This window comes from Malaclemys terrapin, chromosome 5 (genome assembly GCF_027887155.1).
Source record: "Malaclemys terrapin pileata isolate rMalTer1 chromosome 5, rMalTer1.hap1, whole genome shotgun sequence".
NCBI classification, from domain to species: Eukaryota; Metazoa; Chordata; order Testudines; family Emydidae; genus Malaclemys; species Malaclemys terrapin.
The window spans coordinates 130,891,495-130,913,227 of NC_071509.1; the positions used below are offsets into that span (position 1 = coordinate 130,891,495).

At 47.6% G+C, this 21,733-nt stretch overlaps 1 protein-coding gene across 1 annotated transcript; it reads right to left on the reverse strand.

The window, feature by feature from the left end:
- Window positions 1-4,740: 4,740 nt before the first annotated feature.
- FAM47E (family with sequence similarity 47 member E) lies at window positions 4,741-21,733 on the reverse strand. Its single transcript, XM_054028805.1, has 8 exons — window positions 21,717-21,733; window positions 19,861-20,212; window positions 18,375-18,532; window positions 17,535-17,688; window positions 12,057-12,236; window positions 9,821-9,973; window positions 7,768-7,845; window positions 4,741-4,842 (listed from the first exon to the last, which is right to left on the reverse strand). Exons 1-8 carry the CDS (start codon window positions 21,731-21,733, stop codon window positions 4,765-4,767), a joined length of 1,170 nt encoding a protein of 389 aa, XP_053884780.1. The 3' UTR covers window positions 4,741-4,764.

A 21,733-nucleotide genomic window follows, 5' to 3' on the forward strand; every position in this document is an offset into this window, starting at 1 on the left:
GGGGTAACGGGGGGCTCCAGGGGCTATTTAAAGGGCCAGGGCTCCAGCTGCCTCTGCCGCCCCGGTCCTTTAAATAGCTGCGGGAGCCCCGCTGCTTCTCCCAGGGCTCCGGCGGCTCTGCGAGAGGGGGGGAAGTGGGGGAGGAGCCGGGGGAGCCTCCCCAGCTGGGAGCTCAGGCGGGCCAGACAGGACGGTCCCGAGGGCCACTGGAGTTTGCCCACCCGCCTGCCCCTTTAGGAACCGGTTCTACACCAGCTTCTAAATTTAGCAACCGGTTCTTGCGAACCGGTGGGAACCGGCTCCAGCTCACTGTTAACTTGCCATGGCATATAATATAAAGTACATGCAATTAATCCCTTTCTGTAGTTGGTTGCCACTTCCCTTTTAGACTTCTTTTAATATTTCTATTATCCTTGTAGTTTTTCTGTAACTGAATCTGGAGGGTTCAAATACTTTTGTTAAAATAAAGTAAGTGAATTAAAAGGGAGCATTGTTCTGACATAGTCTATCCCTGATAGTTATGGAAACATTGCGTAATCAGGGGCCTTTCACTGCTGAAGAACCTATTGCTACTGAATATTTAATACCTTGTGGGGAAAAAAGAATATGAAGGACAAAGGAAAAACTAATGGGTCACATTCCCCAGTAATGGAGCTGTATTACTGGTGTACTTTATGTGCAATTGTCGAAGTGGCAAGGCTACTACTGAGGATAGGTTGAAAAGAACTAGGCTGACTTTCAGGCTTAGTTTGATGGACGAGCAATTGGAAGAAAAAATATATTTTCTTTGTAAACTGAGCAAATCGGCTTTGGTGTCACTGAGAAGCAATAAACATGGAAACCCATAATGCTGTGTTTACAGAATCACTTTTCTGAATAGCTCTGCACAGCCATCTAGACATTTTGCTGGTGAAAAGTAAGACTGGAAAAAATAGTCTTTCCCAATAAAACATTAGAAATCACGCGTCCAAGTTGTTATAAGGTAAATGCTAACATAAATATATATAGTTCATGAAAGCAGTTTTTAAACTACACACTACGGATTGTTGTTTTTGTTTGTTTATTTGTGTTTAAATAATCAAGCTTATCATATAACATCCTTCAAACTCCCTGACTCCAATGGGAATGCTGATTCTTTCAGGTTTGTCTTGTAGGCTTGGTCTACACTAGGATCAGTTCTCACTAACTTCTCCCCCTTGCTGACATCAGTGCAGTTGAAATGGTGGTAGCAACACTGGTGTTATGGAGGGAGAATATGTATCAGTGTTTTGTTGATACTATAACAGAAACCTTTGGTTTAAAGCAGCCTGCGTGTACTGTTAATGACAAGTGCTTCAGATTCGTAAGTGCCCTGTGGCTGCGCTAGAATGTACTCCATCGCCATTCATTTTTCTTTTAAACAGGAGTTTAAATGACATAATCACCTGTTCGTTACTGTCAGGATGAGTCTCCGGTACCTCCTGAGGTCACAGCCTGCCCCGGAGTGAGATCCTGCAGATAAAGTCTCCTTCGCAGCTGGGAATGACTTCAGGAACTGCTCCAGGATTAGGTCTCTGCGTTCTGGGAAGCACTCTTCAGCATATTTATTCCTGCAACCTCTGACCCATGCTAATGCTGGGCCTGAAGCCAAGGGACTGGTTCACCCCTGCATTACATTTTAAGCCAGTGTAACTCCACTGATTTCACTGGTGGGAATCTGACTTCTGCTACAGCCTGCGTACGCTGCTCTGTAAAAGCCCTGCAGCCAGCCAGCAAAGAGTTCTCACAGCGCAGGCACTGCAGAGCGCTCCCACAGGCAGTCGCCTACGCAGGCTTCCTTGAAAACCAGGCCCCAGGATGGGCAGGGAGTCCCCACAGTCTACATGCTACAGGGATCCTAAGTTGCTGTGGAGCTGCCTGTAGGCACCCATGGAGTGGAAGCTTAAAACAGAGCAGCTCCTGGTTGCTCTAATTTACACTGGGGGCCACAGTGGCCCCCAGAAAATCCAGTTTAGAGACACCTTTGCCCCCTCTCCCCCCTGGCTGCAGCTTCTGTGCTGCACCTCCTGGTAGCGCTGGGGCAGCTCGGCTCTTAAACAGAGCCGAAGAGTCAGGGGAGGAGCAGAGCCTCCGGCCGCGGCGGCTCTGCTCCTCCCCGACTCTTCGGCTCTGTTTAAGAGCCAAGCGCTACGGGCTTTGGGCAGCCCCCATGCCTCCGGACCCTGCGCCACCGGAGCCCGGGAGGGGAAGTGCCCGGCCAGGGGCGCAGGGTCCGGAAGCCCGGGGGCTGCCCGAAGCCGGTAGCGCTGGGGCAGCTCGGCTCTTAAACAGAGCCGAAGAATCAGGGGAGGAGCAGAGCCTCCGGCCGCGGCAGCTCTGCTCCTCCCCTGACTCTTCAGCTCTGTTTAAGAGCCGAGCGCTACCAGCTTCGGGCAGCCCCCATGCCTCCGGACCCTGCGCCGCCGGAGCCCAGGAGGGGAAGTGCCTGGCTGGGGGCGCAGGGTCCGGAGGCAAGGGGGCTGCCCGAAGCCCAAGCGCTACCGGCTTCACGGTTTGCCGGGCAGCCTCCAGACCCTGCGCCCCTGGCTGGGCGCTTCCCCTCCCGGGCACCAGCTGCGCTGGGGAAGCGCCGGCCGGGGGCGCAGGATCTGGGGGCTGCCCGGCAAACCGTGAAGCCGGTAGCGCTCGGGCAGCCCTTTCCACGTGGCTGGGAGTGGGAGGGAGGAGGGGGCGGGGTTGGGGCGCAAAAGGGGCGGAGTTGGGACAGGGCTGGGGGTGGGAAATGGGCGGGGCCAGGACCCGTGGAGGGTCCTCTTTTTTTATTTGTTAAGTATGGTAACCCTAGAGAGGGACAATAATGCTTCCCTCGTCTAGGCGACTGTGAGCTCCTTGGGGCAGAGAATGTCTCTTATTCCACATTTGTACAGCACCTACCCTAGCACAATAGGGCCCCTCAGGCTTGACTGGGGCCTTGCGGCGCTACTTTCATACACCTCATAAATAACTGTGGCATGCTGGGTAAAACGCCTAGTCATCACAGCGCAGCAGAGACGAGCTGAAATCTTCAGAATGTAACAGTGCCTCCAAGCCAACTCTTAGCATGGCTGAGCAGCCAGGCCAGCTACCCTGCGTCTGGGATCCACTACCCCAAGTGAAAACAAACTTTTGTAGTGATAATCAGGATAGCCCATTTCAAACAGTTGACAAGAAGGTGTGAGTAACAGTAAGGGGGAAAATTAACATGGGGAAATAGTTTTTACTTTGGGTAATGACCCATCCACTCCCAGTCCTTATTGAAGCCTAATTTAATGGTGTCCAGTTTGCAAATTAATTCCAGTTCTGCAGTTTCTCGTTGAAGTCTGTTTTTGAAGTTTTTTTTGTTGGAGTATTGTGACTTTTAGGTGTGTTATTGAGTGACCAGGGAGGTTGAAGTGTTCTCCGACTGGTTTTTGAGTTATAATTCTTGACGTCTGATTTGTGTCCATTTATTCTTTTGCGTAGAGACTGGCCGGTTTGGCCAATGTACATAGCAGAGGGGCATTGCTGGCACATGATGGCATATGTCACATTGGTAGATGTGCAGGTGAACGAGCCCCTGGTGCTGTGGCTGATGTGGTTAAGTTCTATGATGGTGTCCCTTGAATAGATATGTGGACAGAGTTGGCACTGGGGTTTGTTGCAAGGATAGGTTCCTGGGTTAGTGTTTTTGTTGTGTGGTGTGTGGTTGCTGGTGAGTATTTGCTTCAGTTTGGGGGGGCTGTCTGTAAGCGAGGACTGGCTTGTCTCCCAAGATCTGTGAGAGTGAGGGATTGTCCTTCAGGATAGGTTGTAGATCCTTGTTGATGCGCTGGAGAGGTTTTAGTTGGGGGCTGAAGGAGATGGCTAGTGGTGTTCTGTTCAGGAGCGGTGCCAGGGTTTTTGCCGCCCTAGGCGGCAGCACTCCTCCTCTGAGCATTCAGGGAGTCTGGGGTCTTCGGCGGCGGGGGTCCTGCCACTCCGCGTCTTCGGGGCACTTCGGCGGCGGGTCCCGGAGCGAGTGAAGGACCCGCTGCTGAATTTCTGCCGAAGGCCCGGAGCGGAAGGTCCCCCCACCGCCAAATTTCCGCCAAGGGCGGCAAAATGCCACCCCCCAAATCCTGCCACCCTAGACGACCACCTAGGGTTGCCTAGTGGAAGCGCCGGCCCTGGTTCTGTTACGTTCTTTGTTGGGCCTGTCGTGAAGTGGGTGACTTCTGGGTATTCTTCTGGCTCTGTCAATCTGTCCCTACTGTTACTCACACCTTCTTGTCAACTGTTTGAAATGGGCCATCCTGATTATCATTACAAAGGTTTTTTTTCTCCTGCTGATAATAGCCCACCTTAGAGATTAGTCTCATTAGAGTTGATATGGTAACACCCATTTTTTCATGTTCTCTGTATATATATATCTTCCTACTGTATTTCCACTGCATGCATCCGATGAAGTGGGCTTTAGCCCACGAAAGCTTATGCCCAAATAAATTTGTTAGTCTCTAAGGTGCCACAAGGACTCCTCGTTCTTTTTGCTGATACAGACTAACACGGCTACCCCTCTGAAACTAAACTGGTAGCCCAAGTGGTTCTGTTTCAAATATATTTGATAAGCAATTTCTGAGGAAGGTGGAAAGAAACCAAATCAACACAGCTTAGAAATGACCATTACGGGAGCCTTCAGAACGGTTTATTTAGAGGAAACAAATGTGAGTTAACAAAGTCAGAGCTCTGCATTAATTAACAAGTGTGGAGAAAAAACCTGCCCTCTGCTCCTCATGTCTTTTTAAGGCCCTTTGATGTCCCCTCTTTTGCTCCTTTACCATCCTTTGCAGCCAGCATCTGCAGAAGAAACTAAAGGAAAACATAGATTTAAAATACAGTTACTAGGAATGCATTTAAATGGCCAGCTACTGGCTACAAGATATAAAAGAACAAGTCACAGAGGATCAAGACACCAGTGTGCTTAGTGCTTTAACACAGATCTTTGTTTTTAATGGCATGAGACACGGAGCTGTTGGAAGGTGCATGAATGCAGTCTCCGGGGCAATCAAACTTCTTTGTCTCCATAGGTACCACATGGGCAATGGTGATGGAAGCTTCCCATGCAGTCATGCGCCAACCCCATCCTGAGCGAGCCAGAGCATCTTGATAGGTCAGAGGGCAGCTCAGCTCCCATAGCTCATGCACTTTTTGCTCTCTCCACTGAGATCCCCTGAACAGGGAAGCCAATTAGTGCCAGCTGTGGGGGTGGCTTCTGTGATGTGGACAGTTGTTCACTGGGAACCGGGCTGAGAGTATGCAGTCCAATGGCCTTTGGCCCAGATCCAGCCTTATTTCCTGCTGCTTTTTACAGGGAGTCAGTGCTTCGGGCCTGGGGAACTAATCAGATCTCTCTGTCCATGGCAGTGTCTTAGCAAAACACACACACAGAGTTTCCTCAGCGGTCGTTGCTTCTCTGGGGAGGGGTAGGAGCTGTGGGAGGAGGAGACAGCCTGGCTTAACCGCTGAAATGCTGCCTTACTGACCTGGCACATGGAACAAAGCCAATGGCTGCTGGTCCAGGGCAGGGAAAAGACATCATATTGTTTGCCCTGTTTTGGTTCAATGAGGCTCAACCACTGAGCGCAAAGGGAGAGGTGAAAGAGAGCACAAGAGTTAGGGGGAAAGGGACCCATCGCCAGGTCACAGTCTGATTTCTCAGGAATCATGCTGTTTTCTCTGCTGTTTATGGTCCCCTTTCTCCCCTTGCTTTTCCCCTTCCCAGGCCTTGTGCTCGGTGGTTTAGTCAACATAATCTGGCTCTCCTCCTGCTGAACCCACAAAGCGGTGTGACAGCGCAGCCATGCCTGATCTGCTGAGTCTAATGAGAGTCCCACCTGCCACCTTACTGCCCTAGCTCCAGCCCACCTTCTCCTGCCACCTTCTGCTGTCTTCCCACACCTAGCTGCTTGCATCTCCCTCATCCCTTCTCCCTCTTCACACTGCTGGCTGCCAGCACCACAAAGCCTCCTGAGGCATCACTGCAGACTTCACTTCCCCAATCCACCAGGAACAAGAAGCACAACACCCAGTTCTAGCTGATGGGGTGTAGAGAGGGACTCTGGGGCTGATTGGGATGAGGGGGCATAACTAGGAGCAGAAAGACGTGGATTTTCTGCATGAGGTAGCTAATGGAACCTATTCTGGTGTGGGAAGGGGTGAAAGGGAAACTCTGCCTTGGGATTAGAGGACCAAAGGGGAATAGGGAGACTGACCTCAGACTGAGGGAGAAGAGAAACTCATCTGGAAGCAGGGAGCCTGGGCTAGGAGGGACAAGATCCAAGAAGAAAGGAGCGGACTCTAAGAATGGGAAGGTGAGCAGAAAGAGGATGAATGAACAGATGGTAAGGCCAAGAAGAGGAACACAACACAGAGAGGGGAGATCAGAGGAATGCTGACCATAATTGGGGTGGGGGCAAAAATGTGCAAGCCAAACCATCTGAATCCAGGATGGTGTGAATATCGTTTATTTGTGTAGGTGATAAGAAGGGTTTTTATTGACAGATATAGGGGAGGGACCATCTCTGTTCTGCAGCCTTCTTTCCATCTTCACCTGCAGCTTTTCTAGCTTTGCTTCTTCCTGTCTGGTCTGTCACCCACTTCATTTTCTTCTTTTTGCCTCCATCTCTCCATTTTTCTTCGAAGATGACTGATTTGGCGCCATTCAGTGCCAGCCTGTCACAATGTTTGGCCCGGGGGCCAGACCTAACCTATCATATATAAATGTGTATAATATGGTCAAGATGAGTCCCAGGCACCAGATGACGTGCAAAATCCCAACGTTTCCTGGGGAGTCCCAGACACCTCTAACGGGGATGTGTCTTCTTTGCCTATTGACTGCCTGACGGCACCAATTTCCACTGAGCAAAACACTTCCAGTGCTGCCTCACCCATGTACCAGGCCCATCCCTGTGAACTGATGACCTCCAGTGGAAATCCAGCACTTGGAAATGATTCTGCTTTCAGCCACAGCATGGAAACTGTGGAGGATGTTGCAGCCAAAGGGCTAAGCAGAAAAGACAATGGTTACTTCTTAATGTGATCACCCTGGCAAGCGATGAGTGCACCATTAGATGCAATGAGCCAAGGGGCAGTCTAAGGCCTGGCCTTCCTTGTCGAGCTCTGAATGAATGGCCTATGAGGAGGGCTCTTTGTTGAGTTGAGAGTGGCCATGATGAAACACTATCTTGCAGCATGTCCTGCTGAGGTGTCTCGTGCAGCCTTCACCATCCCTGTCCAAACTGCGCTAGCTGCTACCATGTTTCAATGCCATCGTTGCCAGCAGGGGTCAAGCCTAGGTTCCCTGACCAGTGTGAGTTGTTTTGAACAAGAACTGGTCTACCCGAAGCTATTTTACAGCCTTGAGGCCAAATTGAGACCCGATAGGGCTGGTGTTTGGCTTTGGTGAACTTCCACCCCTTGCCATAATCAGGTCTGAATTTGGCCCCAGGGCTAAGAGCACAGTTCAGTAACAGCTGTATCATGGTACCCTGACGTGGTAAGGACTGTAGTGTTCCTCGCTAGGTTGTGTACAGTTTTATAACATGGTTCTCACAGGGCTCTAAGACTAGCCATCCTTGTCAACCCTGGTCAGTTACACTGGGCTAGAAACATTGATGCTTAAACCAAGATGCACTGAGCACATCTCTTTTCCCAGAGTGCACAGGGCCAGAGGCATCCCGGTCTGTCATTGCTACTGTTCACATCAATGGGCTTGTTACGCTCTCACTGACTTACCTCAGGCTTCCGGTAGCCCTTCCTTTCGAGGAATTCCTTAAAAGCATGTGTTCCATGGAGCTGCATGACCTCTGCCTCCTAGGAGAATTTCCAAACCAAATTAAGGGAACACTCAAGAATAAATCTCACAGATTTATTTGTTTTTTCATGCCCTCATTCATACAAAAAGTCAACAAAGCAAGAAAGGGACAGGGAAGGTTATTTCCGTGAAAGTCTCACAAATATGGTAAACTCCATTTCTAATTAATCTCATGCATTGTAGTTCATTCAAGAGATAATTTCTGATTTGCTATTTTTACGGCAATCCAGGTGTTTCATAAGCACTGAATTGCGACGAGACAGTATGTCATTTTTCAGTGAGTGTTGTAGCAAGTCACTAATTACTAGGGATTATTTTGTAAAGTTGTTGTAACCATCTGGAATTCCCACCCAGCTCTTATCACAACATACACACATGAGACATGGTCCAAAATTACTCCCACTCTGAGGTTCACATTTATTGTTAACTGAAATAATAACAAAAAGACAAAGCTTTCTTCTGAACTCCATTGTTCCTTGGGCTTTTCCCCCACAAGCTCTCCTGCCCCTACCAGACACTCAAACCTTTTCAGACTGCTGGGTTAGAGCTGATAAGACTGAAATTGTCCAGGAGAGCGAGTCCGCAGAAAATCTCTGCATCATTATGCCAAGTTCTAGAACCTGCCACCTTCTCACATTTTAAAGCAAAAATAACAGGACTGATATTTCTTTATTCAAATTCTGCAAACCAAAACTATCCAACCACCCTCACTTTTATGAGTAGGGTACCCCTGTTTATTCTGTCTCTTGAAGTGTTAAGCTTTTCAAGTTTACTCAGAAAGTGCAGCCCTTTAGTCGGATGAGAAAGTGTATCAATTTTAACGTCTTTAATCTCAGGCCTTTGAGAGGCTGATGTACATCTTTCTTCTACACTTATTTGCTAGAACAAAAGGGAAAAACTAAAAAAAAAAGGAAAAGGAAATAGTTGCAAAATGAAGAAGTCTCTGTTTATCAATTTGATAATAATAAATAATATATGCAATTATTATAAATATTTCTATAGCACTTCTGTCTGAATAGCTAAATGAATTTTGCATTCATTAACTTCTTTTACCTCACCATATACATATCCCTCTGAGGTAGGTAAGATATATAGAGACCACTTCCCCCATCACTGACAATCAGCCATCTCGGGGATGAAGCACACCAACTATTTAATATTGCACAACAAAGCTATACCACAGATTGGTCCAGGAAGTGGAGAAAAATACCATCTCCAGTTAAAAATGCAGAAGGAATTTAGGAAGTCAAATTCATAGATGGAATTTGACCAAATAGCAGGTTAACACACATGGCCTTCCTGGGGTAGTTAAGACTACAAATGAACAAGTCTTTCGGCCAGATCCTAGTCTCTGATAAGGCTGCAACTATGCAATTCTTTAGTGTCAACAAGACCATAGAATTGGGCCTGCTTATAACACAGATGAAATTGACCCTTTGTTTACGTGGGTTGAGACTGTGATTAACAATAATTCCTTCTGAGCTTAGTCTCAGACTGGGAGTGAATTTTTACTGCCAAATGTGAAAGGCGTTTAATCTGGTCTTGAGATGCATGGAAGCAGAGAGAAACATTTTTCATCAGCATTAAATGGACATGAAACTAGAACCCATTGAAGTAAACATTGTGACTGGCTTTTAGGTCTTCTTTTGGACTCGGCACTTACACAAGGCGCTGTTGTGCCCCCACCTGGGATGGCTCATGGGAGTTAGGACGTTTGTACAATTGTCTATTTGTTGTGCTTCTACAGTGCTGAGCTGTGAGGCCATGATCCATGATTGGGGCCTCCAACTGTCACAGAATACAAATAATCAATAATAATAATAGTCAGGAGGATGGGTGATATGAACCATTCCCCTCCCACTAGAACTGAGTCAGATAGCATATGGTGTGCAGGCGTGTTCCAGTAACAACGTATGTTCTGCAGCCTTGAACTAGGATGAGAATGTCACCACCGAGATTCCAGAGAGGCAGTACCTTTTCACTAAACCGCTTCCTTAAATTCTGAATGGCATCAGCTGCTGCTTTGGGATCCTCTAAAGGCTCATTTACTTTCTGTTTTCTCCACGTTTTTGGGTCAAGGTACCAGGCTCCATACCTGATCTTCTCCCATTTGGGCTGGTAGCCACCCTGCACAATAAAATCATAATAATGAGGAATATCCTCTAATCATGTTTGTAGGTCTGACTCACCTCCCACAATGTGTATGCGAACCACTGCCCTCTACTAGCTGGAATGGCAGCCCTGGTCGATGGATGAGATCAGGTGCTCAGGTATCATAGTGGTGAGTGCAAGATGGAGTCAATTGTGTCCCTTTCTGGTGCCTATAGCAGATGTAAGTCCTATTACTGCTATATAAGTGTGAGATATTTCACTAGCTACCCCTAGCAATAGCAATATAATAAAAAGTACTAATTTTCATCACCATTGATTCTTCTACTATTCATTAGACTTCAGATAGTGAAATCATTCTCTCCATGTTCTCCTACCTACATCTCTATACTAGTGAGTTGTTCTTTCTCATAGACAAGGACATAGACAGGAATTCAGGTTTAACTAGAAGGTGTCAGTTTCCCTTGGAAATATTCCTCAATAATAAAATAGAAAGCGAAACAGAGGGGCAAAATCTATGGGGGGAATAGAGTGGAAAGGAAGAAGAGCACATAGAGCTGTGGGAGGGGCTTCAGTTGAAATGAATTAGCAAGGAAGAAAGTTATCCTTTTCCATTCACTCTCCTGCACTCATCTACATTGAGCAGAAGGGCTGCCCAAAGGTGCACCAAAAATAGAGTAACACAAAATATCCCAACACCTAACAGCAGCTTGCAAAACTCTTTATCTCAAACACCGGTCCCCCAACATAGTCAGCCTGTGCAAAAACTTGCACGTAGATCCTGATAGAGCCCTTGGGAATTAACATTGTCTACGCCCTGGGGTTGTCTGACCACTGATTAAAGCTGTGGTTCTCAACTTTTTCATACCAGGACCTGCTGCCCATTTAATGACATAGCAAGGGCAGGATGGAGACAACCTTATTGACACATGTTCATGCTATAGGAGGTGACAAAGCATCACCTTGCAGAATTAACATATTTCCTTATTATACTACTTTAAAAATCAGACTGTTTTCAAGGATTATGAATATGAGTATAGATGTCTCTCCTCGTTGTATGCGACATTACAGAATGGCCAGCAGGTGGCATTTCAAGACCATTAGTCTGCATAAAAAGCTCCGCACCCCTTATATAGTGGAGAGACTATTTCCTTTGATTTTTGTAAAACGGGCTTTTGAGGATCAATATTCTCCCTTCCCTCTGACCCCAATTCTTGTCCAAGGAGAGAATTTCTAATGATGACCCAATGAAAAGGAGAGGAACACATGGAAACAAAACTAGCAAATCTGGCGTTAGTATCAGAGTTCTGTAATCAGTACAAGCTCTCGGAATGATCTCCTGGGGGCTATATATTCTTTACGTTTTCTGCCATTAAAAGCTTGGAGGCAACCACTGGAGAGGTGAGTTGATTCTCACGGGGACTCAGATGATGGGGTAAGTAAAGCACAAGCCATGCCCTTCCACATGGCTAGTGGGCTCCCCATTCAATGACTGGGGACCTAGTAGGCTTGAAAGGAGGAATATGAGACACTGCAAGATAAAAGTCATCTACTATGGCCGTGAAAATTCCCTGTTGAAGCCTAGTAGAAACAGCTCAAAATAAGAGAGATCAAATCTAATATGTATGCCCTGCAGTTTCTGTTGAATCCGATATTTCTCTTCCTAGGCACAATAGCAAATATCATTTTACAGGTCATCTCTTGCCAGTTGTTTTAGAAACATAATGAAAGTGGTCCCAAACCCACTTTTGTTCCACTGAGGACAATGGTAGTTTTGCATGCAGTAGAATGGAAGAATCAGTCCCAACTGTGATAGCGAATAACAGAGAAGCAGAATGAAATACTAGCTAATACATACTAGAAGTAATATAGATTTGATTGCTGATAATAGACAGAGTATAGAATTATGGACATTGCCATTGATTTGATGTGGAAGGCGCTCAGACACTATGGTAGTGCGTGGCAGTATAAATGGCTAAGACTAAGATAACATAACACAGTACAAAATATAGGGCCTGAGAGGTGCTGAGCACCCTGAACTCCCATTGAAGTTAATAAGAGCTGCAGGTGCAGCTTGTTTAGTTTTCCCTGGCCTGCTTACCTTAGGAGGACCCTTTATAGCTTTCAGGGAGGATGAAACCCCCAGACGTTTTCTCAGCTCCGGTGGCACATTGTTTATCTCCACCACTTCCACAGGCATAGTCAGCGTGGGCTTGGTTTCAAAACCGGTATCAAACAGCCTCATGATGGTATCTTCATCGAGGTTATAATGTTCTCCTCCCTGCAATAATACGCCAAGCGCACCGTTAGGAGGTAGCGGGAGGCAGTTCCTGACGTTGTCAAACACACCACACTTGGGGGGTGGGGGAAATATTTACAACATACTGGTAGAGAGCTAGATGTTCAGCAGATTGGGGACAGGCACCATTGCCCAGCACCAGTTCCAGCCTGGCCCAGGACAGTGGTTACCAACAGCTGTTATCTATTTAGGCAGATCATTACCAATCTGCTATCTGCCCTGCTCAGTAGGATTGAATCCTGTTACATGCTGTGAGCTGGCCCTTTAAGGCAGTGGCCCTCAACCTTTCCAGACTACTGTATCCCTTTCAGGAGTCTGATGTGTCTTGGGTAGCCCCAAGTTTCACTTTACTTAAAAACTACTTGCTTACAAAATCAGACATCAAAATGCAAGAGTGTCACAGCACGCTATTGCTGAAAAATGGCTGACTTTCTCGTTTTATATAATTATAAAGTAAATCAATTGGAATATAAATACTGTTCTTACATTTCAGTGTATGGTATACAGAGCGGTATAAACAAGTCATTGTCTGTATGAAATTTTAGTACTCACGTCGCTACTGCTTTCTATGGAGCCTGTTGTAAAACTAGGCAAATAGACTCATAGACTCATAGACTTTAAGGTCAGAAGGGACCATTATGATCATCTGGTCTGACCCCCTGCATGCCGCAGGCCATAAAACCGTCCCTACCCCTTCCCTGGACTCTGCTGTTGAAGTCCCCAATCCTGTTTTAAGTGACCTCAATCAGCAAAGACCCTCCTGCTAGAGATCCCTGCCCCATGCTGCGGAGGAAGGCGAAAAACCTCCAGAGGCTCAGCCAATCTGCCCTGGAGGAAAATTCCTTCCCGACCCCAAATATGGCGATCAGTAAGACCCCGAGCATATAGGCAAGAGTCTCCAGCCTGACCCCTGTCAGCCATTAGCTAGATGAGCTGATGTACCACCTGGAAGCACTCCGCGTACTGCCAGGGGTACGTGTACCCCTGGTTGAGAACCACTGCTTTAAGGGAATCGGGGGTCAGCCTCACCTCTTATCTCAGAGCAGGCAGGTCATTTGATGAGGGACCCGGAGACTAAGAACCAGGCCTGCTTAGAGGTGCCCAACTCCCACTGACGTGCCGTGTGATTTGGGTACCAAACTCTCTTGCGTGCTTGTGAAAATCCCAGCCTAGATTCCTAAACAGGCAGAAAGTGCTTTTTTTCCCCAGGAACTAATGCTGTTTCCTGGAGACAGATCCACATTAGACTAGAAGATTAGAGGCTTCCAGAGACTGAAACCAAGTCTTGCATCACATGCCTTGGGACACAACTTCTTGTGATGCTAAGTCACCATGCCCCTCTTTGAAACGGTTCTTCTTAGTTCCTCTTTGCTTTCCTGGTGTAGGAATTCAAGAAGTATGTCAAAGGTCCCTTTACCATGTGCTGCTCTGATCAGAAAAAGTCCTTTCCCACCCAGTCAGATCAATTATACAGTAAAACAAGACGTGAGCATATGACACACCTCAACACAGGGGTCAGAGATTCTGTAACTTCCGGTCTGGTTTCTATTTTGAAACAGGTCACTGAAGGCCATTTGTGCTCTGAGTGGGATACGAGGGCAGTGCTAGGCATACAGTTGCCTGAGATTGACAGGTCTAGTGCCTACCATGGTGTTCTCTTAAAGTCCGGGGACCGGGCACAGTGGGGAAGGCAGAGAATGGCTAGCCTCTGAGCACTCCTTGGCACACTCCAATGTCAGGGGCGAGGACAGAGGTAGAATGGCCAATGCAGCCCACATTTCTCATATCGCATTTCCCAATCCTGCTCCCTAATACTATCCTGTCCATTTCAATCCCAATTTTAAAGCAATAGCACTTGGCCACAATGAACACAGAAAACATCAGATCATGTGAGAGTCTCTGTCACACGAAACAATGGCTTAGTGTGCTAGGAAAGTGACGGCATCGCTTGATCACACTCCTACTCTGCTTCTTAGAGGGGATGGAGCGAAGAGCCACGCCGGATAACTGAAGATACCGCTGCTGGGATAAGCAGCCGCACAGTTACAGGGATGCTGGACACCTGCCCTTCCTTCTGAACAGCTACTGGAACATCTATTTTCCATACTGGGCTAAATCCTGGGAAGTGCTGAGTTGAAATTATTGGGAGTTGCAGGTGCTTGGGGGGGTCAGGGCTCCCCGTTCCATGGAAAGACCTGTGGACACAGGCCTCGGGGACGGAAAACTTGGCTACGGTCCCCTTGGGGAGGGGGCATTGCAAGGAAATCTGACTTCCTGCTCAGATGTGGCAGTAATGGGGCGCCTAGTAAGACCGATGATTCCATGACAGGGCTGGGCTCCACAGGACAGAGGGATGGATCTGCACCCAGCAGATCCCAAGATCCACAGGAGGGCAGGGCCGTGTGAATCCAACTGACTCTAGATCTCAGGAGTTCCTGGAGCCCCTAATGGGTCTATACTCCCAAGGCCTCCCCTGGACACAGCTGCCCCCATGATCCTCCTTAAAGGGGTTCTCCAGCAAAGAGGGGCTCTCTGTTAACAGTAATACAGGGGGGAGCTGCAGTACCTCTTCCTAGTAATCTGCACTGCTGTAATCACAAAGCGGCTTCCCTAGCCCCACCCCCAGCTCAAACTCCCAAATTTGTCCCCATGAGGACCAATTCATAACCCCATGGAGAGCCCTTTGAGGATCCCGGAAGGAGGGTGGGAACAGTGCTGAAGAGAAGGCTTATCCCACTCCTCTGCCCCCATTTCAAGCAGAGCAAGACGAGGAATCTGTGTATAGACAGCCCTCCATGCACACAATTCTGGGGCATGTTCTGCTCCAGGCTTTGGGCCTGCTCCTGCTCCCTTTGAAGTCAATGACAAAACACTCATGCCCTGATTTTGAGAGGCATTGAGCACTCACAGCTCCCAGTGAAATCTGAGTTTGGACAGCACCAATGGGGCCTAGTCCATGACTGGAGCTCCTCGGCGCCACAATAATACAAGTAAATAATAATAGCAGGACCTGTGGGTACTCAGTACCTCAGTGCTTTCCATGAGGCAGGACTGGGGAACAGGGTCCACTCCTTGCAACCTTGTATTTTACCCTCCCTTGTTTGCAATCAACCTCTTAGCAGCCCGGAAACAAAGGGTCCGGTCCGTCTGTCCCCAGTGGCCCTGTCTTCCTCCAGCACTGCTCACATAGAAATTTTGCTGTGTTTCCAGCGCAACAGGTGCTGACACGGTGGCCTTTTGTCCCTTTATCAAGCTTTACACACCCCCGGTGATAGGAGTCAAGGGTTATTTTGCAAACAGAGCCTCATTCTATAAGCAGGTAGACATGAGCTCCGTTGCAGCAAGGCAAAGGTATTTTTAGCTAATGGCTGCTGCCGTGCAGTAGGGGGTATTCACTCCTTATAGTCTCATTTCTAGGGAATTCCTTTCTCAGATGCATCATGGGGGCATTTAAACATAATCCACATTTGGAATTGGAGGGAAGACACATGCCACCAGATGATTTGTTATCGTACAGTAGGTCCAGTGGGTCTCCTAAGGTAACCATATTTCCCTTTACGGTCTCTGTCCCGAGACCCTTCACAAGGCTATTGACATACATGATTTTCGAAGGATTTGTTGACACAATGGGTCAGATCCTCAGTCCCTCGGACATCATAAAGCAGACAGATACCTTTCCCTGGCACTGGGGAATTCCCAGCCTCCTGCTTGGTGTAGAGGGTTGTGTCAAGGGCAGGACTGTAACATGCTGTGCTCCCGCCAACCCTCCCCAGCAAAACAGCTTCTCAGGAGCCATTTCAAACTGGCCCATATCCGAACAACTCTTAGACTTCTCTATTTTTGAGCCAGAAGCTACTAGTCGCAGGATCAGGAGAACTCTGAGCCACCTTTGTCTCGCTCAGTGCAGTCAAGGATTGAAGCTGGTATTTTACTATTTGTACATATTAAAGCGACTAGCATGAATCCAGAGAAACACTGACATTGTTTTCTGCAAAACAAATGTATTTCTATTGAGCTGTTTGAATGACTGAGCAAACGATAACATAAACCAGGCTAGCAAATGACTCTACTTAAAGCCTTCAATTCCCATGACATAGGTGAGACTCAAAGGAGAGAGTTTGGTCTTTGACAGAAGATGGACTCTTGAGACAAAGCAGGCACTGGTCTGGTCTGGAGACTACAGTCTGACTTAGATCCACAGATATAGATAGCCACAGTGAGAAGATGCTGTGAAATTCCTGGTTATCCAAGACCTCTCTGTACTAAGTGGCACACTATAAGAGTATGTCTGAACACTGCTATGTAAATATTCAGAATCCAGGGGCCTGCTCTTGCTCCCGTTGAAGTTCATGGGACTTTGGCCGCTGACTTCAGTGAAAGCGTAACCAAGTACCCCAGGTCTGAAAGCACTTGGGATGGGATTTTCAAAAGCATTCACCATTGTCCTAACTCTGTTCCCATGGCGGTCAATGGAATCTTTACCATTGACTTCAATGGAAGGCCAATGCAGAGTGCTATTTAAAATCCCAGGCATGGCGTGTAGATAATGTTTTCACCCCTCAGCTCATAGAGAGCCATGCCAGAAGCATTCCCCAAACTCTGCCCCATCTTAAACCCACCTGATCCCACTGACATTTGTGGTGCTGCAGTAACACTCAAGTTAGAATTTGGCTCCTAGAGAAAGGGAATGTGCCAATATTTATTTGCACATTTTTAAACTGTGTCCATCATAGTAACCTGTGTTCACTAAAACCAATGCCTGAATTGCTGAGTCACTGTCAATCAAAAAAATTGGCCCTGACTCCAAAATGAAGCAGTTAAATCTAACCAATAACTCCCCCTCCACACGTCTCTCAGGCAAATGCTTGAGTAAACAGATGGACTTGGCAGACTTACAGAATAAACTGATTTGTGGTTTGCTTTGCATTTGGGCTACTTCAATTACACTTCTGTAAAAGCAGAATAAGGGTTAACATTGTCAGACTTGGGTGCCTCAGGTTAAGCACCTAAAGCCATATTGAGGCTGGGATTTTCAAAAGCGACTATGGGAGTTAGGCTCCAAACTCCCAGTGACTGTCAATGGAAGTTGGGCCTATATCTTTCAAGAGGTGCTGAGCATCCGCATCTCCCATTGCCGTCTGTGGAAGCTGTAGTGCTCAGGGCATGTTAGCTGAGGGACCCACTTACGATGTAGATGCCCTTCGGGTACCCAAGTCTGAAAACATTAGCCCAAGTCATTACTGGACTGCTGGGATAGGAGGATTTTGGTTTTCAACTTACCCAAGAAGCAACCCAGTCACAAAACTCCTTAGTCACTTGCTTTACGTTCTCATCAAGGGGAGGAACGTACCTCCGTCTGGCTGCCTTCTCTCTTGCGGCTACCTCTTTCTTGGAAAACCATGTGTATGGACTCTTGCCTTTAGACTGCTTGAGGCTGAAGAGATGGATATGACACAGTTATTCGCAGTCTGTAAGTGCCTCTCATCAGCACAAATGCGTTCCTGCGGTTTCAGATCTGTGGGGTTTGAATAATTGTCTCTGTGCCTGCTGCTCCCAGCTTGCAAGTCATACTTCCTTCTGTAAGGAAGATACTGCTGCTGCTTCTTCTGCAGAGTCCCCTTATTGTAGAGCTGGCTGCCCTCAGCAGGCCTACAGCACAGAGAGATTTACGTGCAGATCTTTATGGTCTGCAGGGAGACTAGCAGCTAGGTTCTGAGACAAAGCCCACTGGAGTCTATGGGAATCTTTCCATTGGCGTCAATGGCTTTGGATCAGGCCCATAAAGACTTTCGTGCTGAAGCCCTACTAAGCCAGCCAACCCTGGGAAGCCTCCTGGGTGTGTCTCATCAGAGGAACCAGGCAGAAGACTTCAATATCGACTGAGCCGGCTCTCCTGTTTAGCTAGAGCCCAGTTACTAGAAAGGTTGGGGTGTCCCCAAGACCTTTTAAAGCTGAACTGGGGCAGGGTATGGAAAACACCCACCCACAGAAACATTCAGCTCCTCTCTTTCAATACATTTCATTTCAGAGGAGAGAGACTGGACTGAACCAAGACCCAGCAGCAGAAGGTGGATTCAGATAGCCCTGGGTGCTGCTCGCTCTGTCCTGTCCAGTACTCACAGTGCTGATGGCCTGGGGCTTATTTCTTTACTTTTCCCATCCTCCAGCTGAAACAGCTCTTGCTGAGGGGTGTGGCTCGCCTGGTCACGATCCTTGTATCCAGCTTTACTATGCAAGCACATCTCCGGGTCCAGGATGGTCACAACCTCTTTGAAAAGCTGAGAGCCAAACAAAAACAGAGCACATGTCCAAAAACACCTCACACCCACGGAGCCTACATAGGAGACCCCATTACAGATCATGTGCCCTGCCTTAGCTTCCCCACCAGCGTGTGATGAACCATTCTGTGACCTGATCTCGCCATGAACAGAGCCAGGATTCCTTATTTATCCTCAAATTCAAGGGGCTTTCATGGCCCAATGAATACAATCACAGTCTTACTGCTTCTTAACCTTTGAGCAGTATGATCCTTCTCAGCATTCTGCACTGTACCACTGAGGATGAATATATTCACCCTGAGTTCGCTGTGGCCCCCAGTACAAGGCCTGCCATCTCCCTGCTTCTGGTCCCTCTCTCTCCAAAAGACCATGATAACCTTCCCCTATTCCACCTGAGAGTGGAAAGCTTAATGTTTCCCATGCACTTTCACTCCCTGCCCCCAGCTTGCTTGCATGGAGTCCTTCAGTGTCAACCCCCCCGCCGCCCCAAATCATAAGTGCAGGTGTGCACTGACTAGGCCCTGTTGTTTCCCAACAGAAGAGAGGTTGGGAGGGACCCCAGAGCAGAGGAAGGAAGGATTCTGGGAAAAAGTAGTTATTCAAGAGTCAGGCCAGGGTCCAGATCAGGGCAGGACCCACATCAGGCAAGACTTTGGCCAGTTTTAATACAAGAGAGGGATAATCCATTCATTGCCCTGGAACAGCCAGTTATATCTGGAGGTGTGCCCAGTGATGTAAACCAACTGATCGCTGTATAATCTACCAGATATGGAATCATGTGGTAGACTATGAAAGGAGCCCATTTTTGTATAGTGGCCCATGTTGATGGCTGAGTGGGAGCAGGTTCACTGACTGAACACAAATAGTGTGACAAATCTCAGAATATTAGCAGGGTGTCTCAGAAGCCTGCCGGTGACTGCTGTCAGTTCAAATCTCTCCCTATCTTTAAGGTCACCTTCCCACGACCAGGGCTGGCCGATCGCAGGCAGCAATTGGAAAAAAAAAAAAAAAAAAAAAGCCGCGATCGGCGGCGGCATTTCAGCGGCAGGTCCTTCGCTCCTAGAGGGAGTGAGGGACCTGCCGCTCCCGAATTGCCGCAGGTGCCGCTCCTCTCCCTTGGCCGCCCCAAGCACCTGCTTGTTAAGCTGGTGCCTGGAGCCGGCCCTGCCCACGACAAGTCAGCTTTAGTAGACGTTCAATTTGTAGGAAATAACATTGTTTTAAAATACCCGATGAGAAAAGCTGGATCTGGATTACTTTTATATTTAAAACATGCTAAAAGGATGTTCAGTCTTGAGGAAAAACAGCAGCAACCGTGCGGACTTTACCTCTGGAGGGATGCTTTCTTCCAGGTGAGGGTAGAGCGCAAGGGGGTGTTGGCTCAGGCAGCGTTCTGTCTGTGCAATGTGATCCCGCCTGGCTCTCTGCAATGGACTGAGCCTGGACTGTCTTGTAAACGTTTTCCTTGCCTTCTGCTGGGATGCATTATTAGGTAGAACAATCGGTAAAAGCCCCTTTGTGCCACGGATTATGATGTTGTCAGATGGAGCAGGGACACCACTTCTGAAATCATCCAGGCCACTTTTCAAGAATCTCCAGCGCTGGCTGTTAAGAGAATCTGAGAACTTCGCTTTGTTGCTGTGCTCTCGAAAGCTCTTAGAAGGCAATTTCTCCTTGTACCTGAGACCAAACGCTGCTGGTCAGTGCTTAAAGTAAGGGGGATGAGTTTTAACAAAGCACAGTAACATCTCTGCCACCTGTCCAGCTCAAATATGAACTCACCATTCCATTCCCTTGCCAGACTGAGACTCTGCAAAATACACAGGGAGGTGTTATATATATGGAGATATACCTATCTCATAGAACTGGAAGGGACCCCAAAAGGTCATCGAGTCCAGCCCCCTGCCTTCACTAGCAGAACCAAGTACTGATTTTGCCCCAGATCCCTAAGTGGTTCCCTCAAGGATTGAACTCACAACCCTAGATTTAGCAGGCCAATGCTCAAACCACTGCCAGATCAGAGCCATATGCTTATGTTCAAATGGTCTGTCCTAAAATGCAGACCTGGAATTGTCAATAAAGTTGGCCTGATTTTCAGAGATGATGAGCAGCCAGGACTCCAGCTGAAGACCAGGAGAGCTTCAGCTGTTCAACAGCTCTGAAAATCAAGCCCAAATATTCATTTATTAAATCCTCTGATTTAAAAAAAAATGAAGACTTTGAACCAAATTCACCCTGGGTATGAACAGGTGTGATTCCATTGAAGTCCCTGGAGCCACCCCCATTTATGCCAGCTGTGAATTTGGTTCATGCTGTATCGTTAAAAAACAAGCACAAGTTTTATTGTTTTAGCATTGATAAAAAAAAACAGGCCAAAGAATGCAGTGATCTAATGTCCTCCCCATATTTTGAGTGGCCTGTGGGATTTGAGTTAATGGTTTAGACCCAAGTGTCCACATCTCAATGGACATTAATTTGGCAATGGACATTTGCATCCGAAAGGCCAAACACTGAACAGCCAAGGAGACTTGCACTGCCACTGCCTGGGTTATTATGGCTGATAGATGGATCCAAAGAGCATGCCAATCCTATAAGTCTCTCAGTCTGGCACGTTTCCTACCAAAAAAGTCACTCACTACATGCATAGTGACTCAAACTCATGCACTTCATATATGTTAATAGCTGGTTAGATGTGCTCAACCCCTGCCTTCTTAAGTGGTCACAAAACATTTTAAAGAAAGGAGAAAAACTCTTCCCTATTTATAAATTTAAGAACAGATATAAGTATCAAATAAGCCCAGGCCAACAAAAGTGCAAGAATCATGCAAGGCTCATGCCTAGTTGAGGACAGTCTTGCATATTCCATGCATGATCCCAGCATGGGTCCCTCTGTAACAATGTAAGAGTAGGCAGAGGATTATTTCACAGTCCTATGCTGAAAACACGGCATGCCACATGGACAAGGCCCTTTACCAAGCAAGAGGGAATGGCATGAGTGTTGCTAACAGCACGCGGCTCAGGCCTGTCAGCCCTGTTGTTTGCCACCCACTCAAATCAGGATGGTGAACAGCTCTGCTGTCTGCCTGGGGCCATGAGGGTGAGCTTCACACGCCCAATGTGAATTTGCCAGAAGGATGGGCACAACTAGGCAATGACGTACAGCCTCCCCACAAACCCCGCTCACCACGGGGCTGAGCCCAT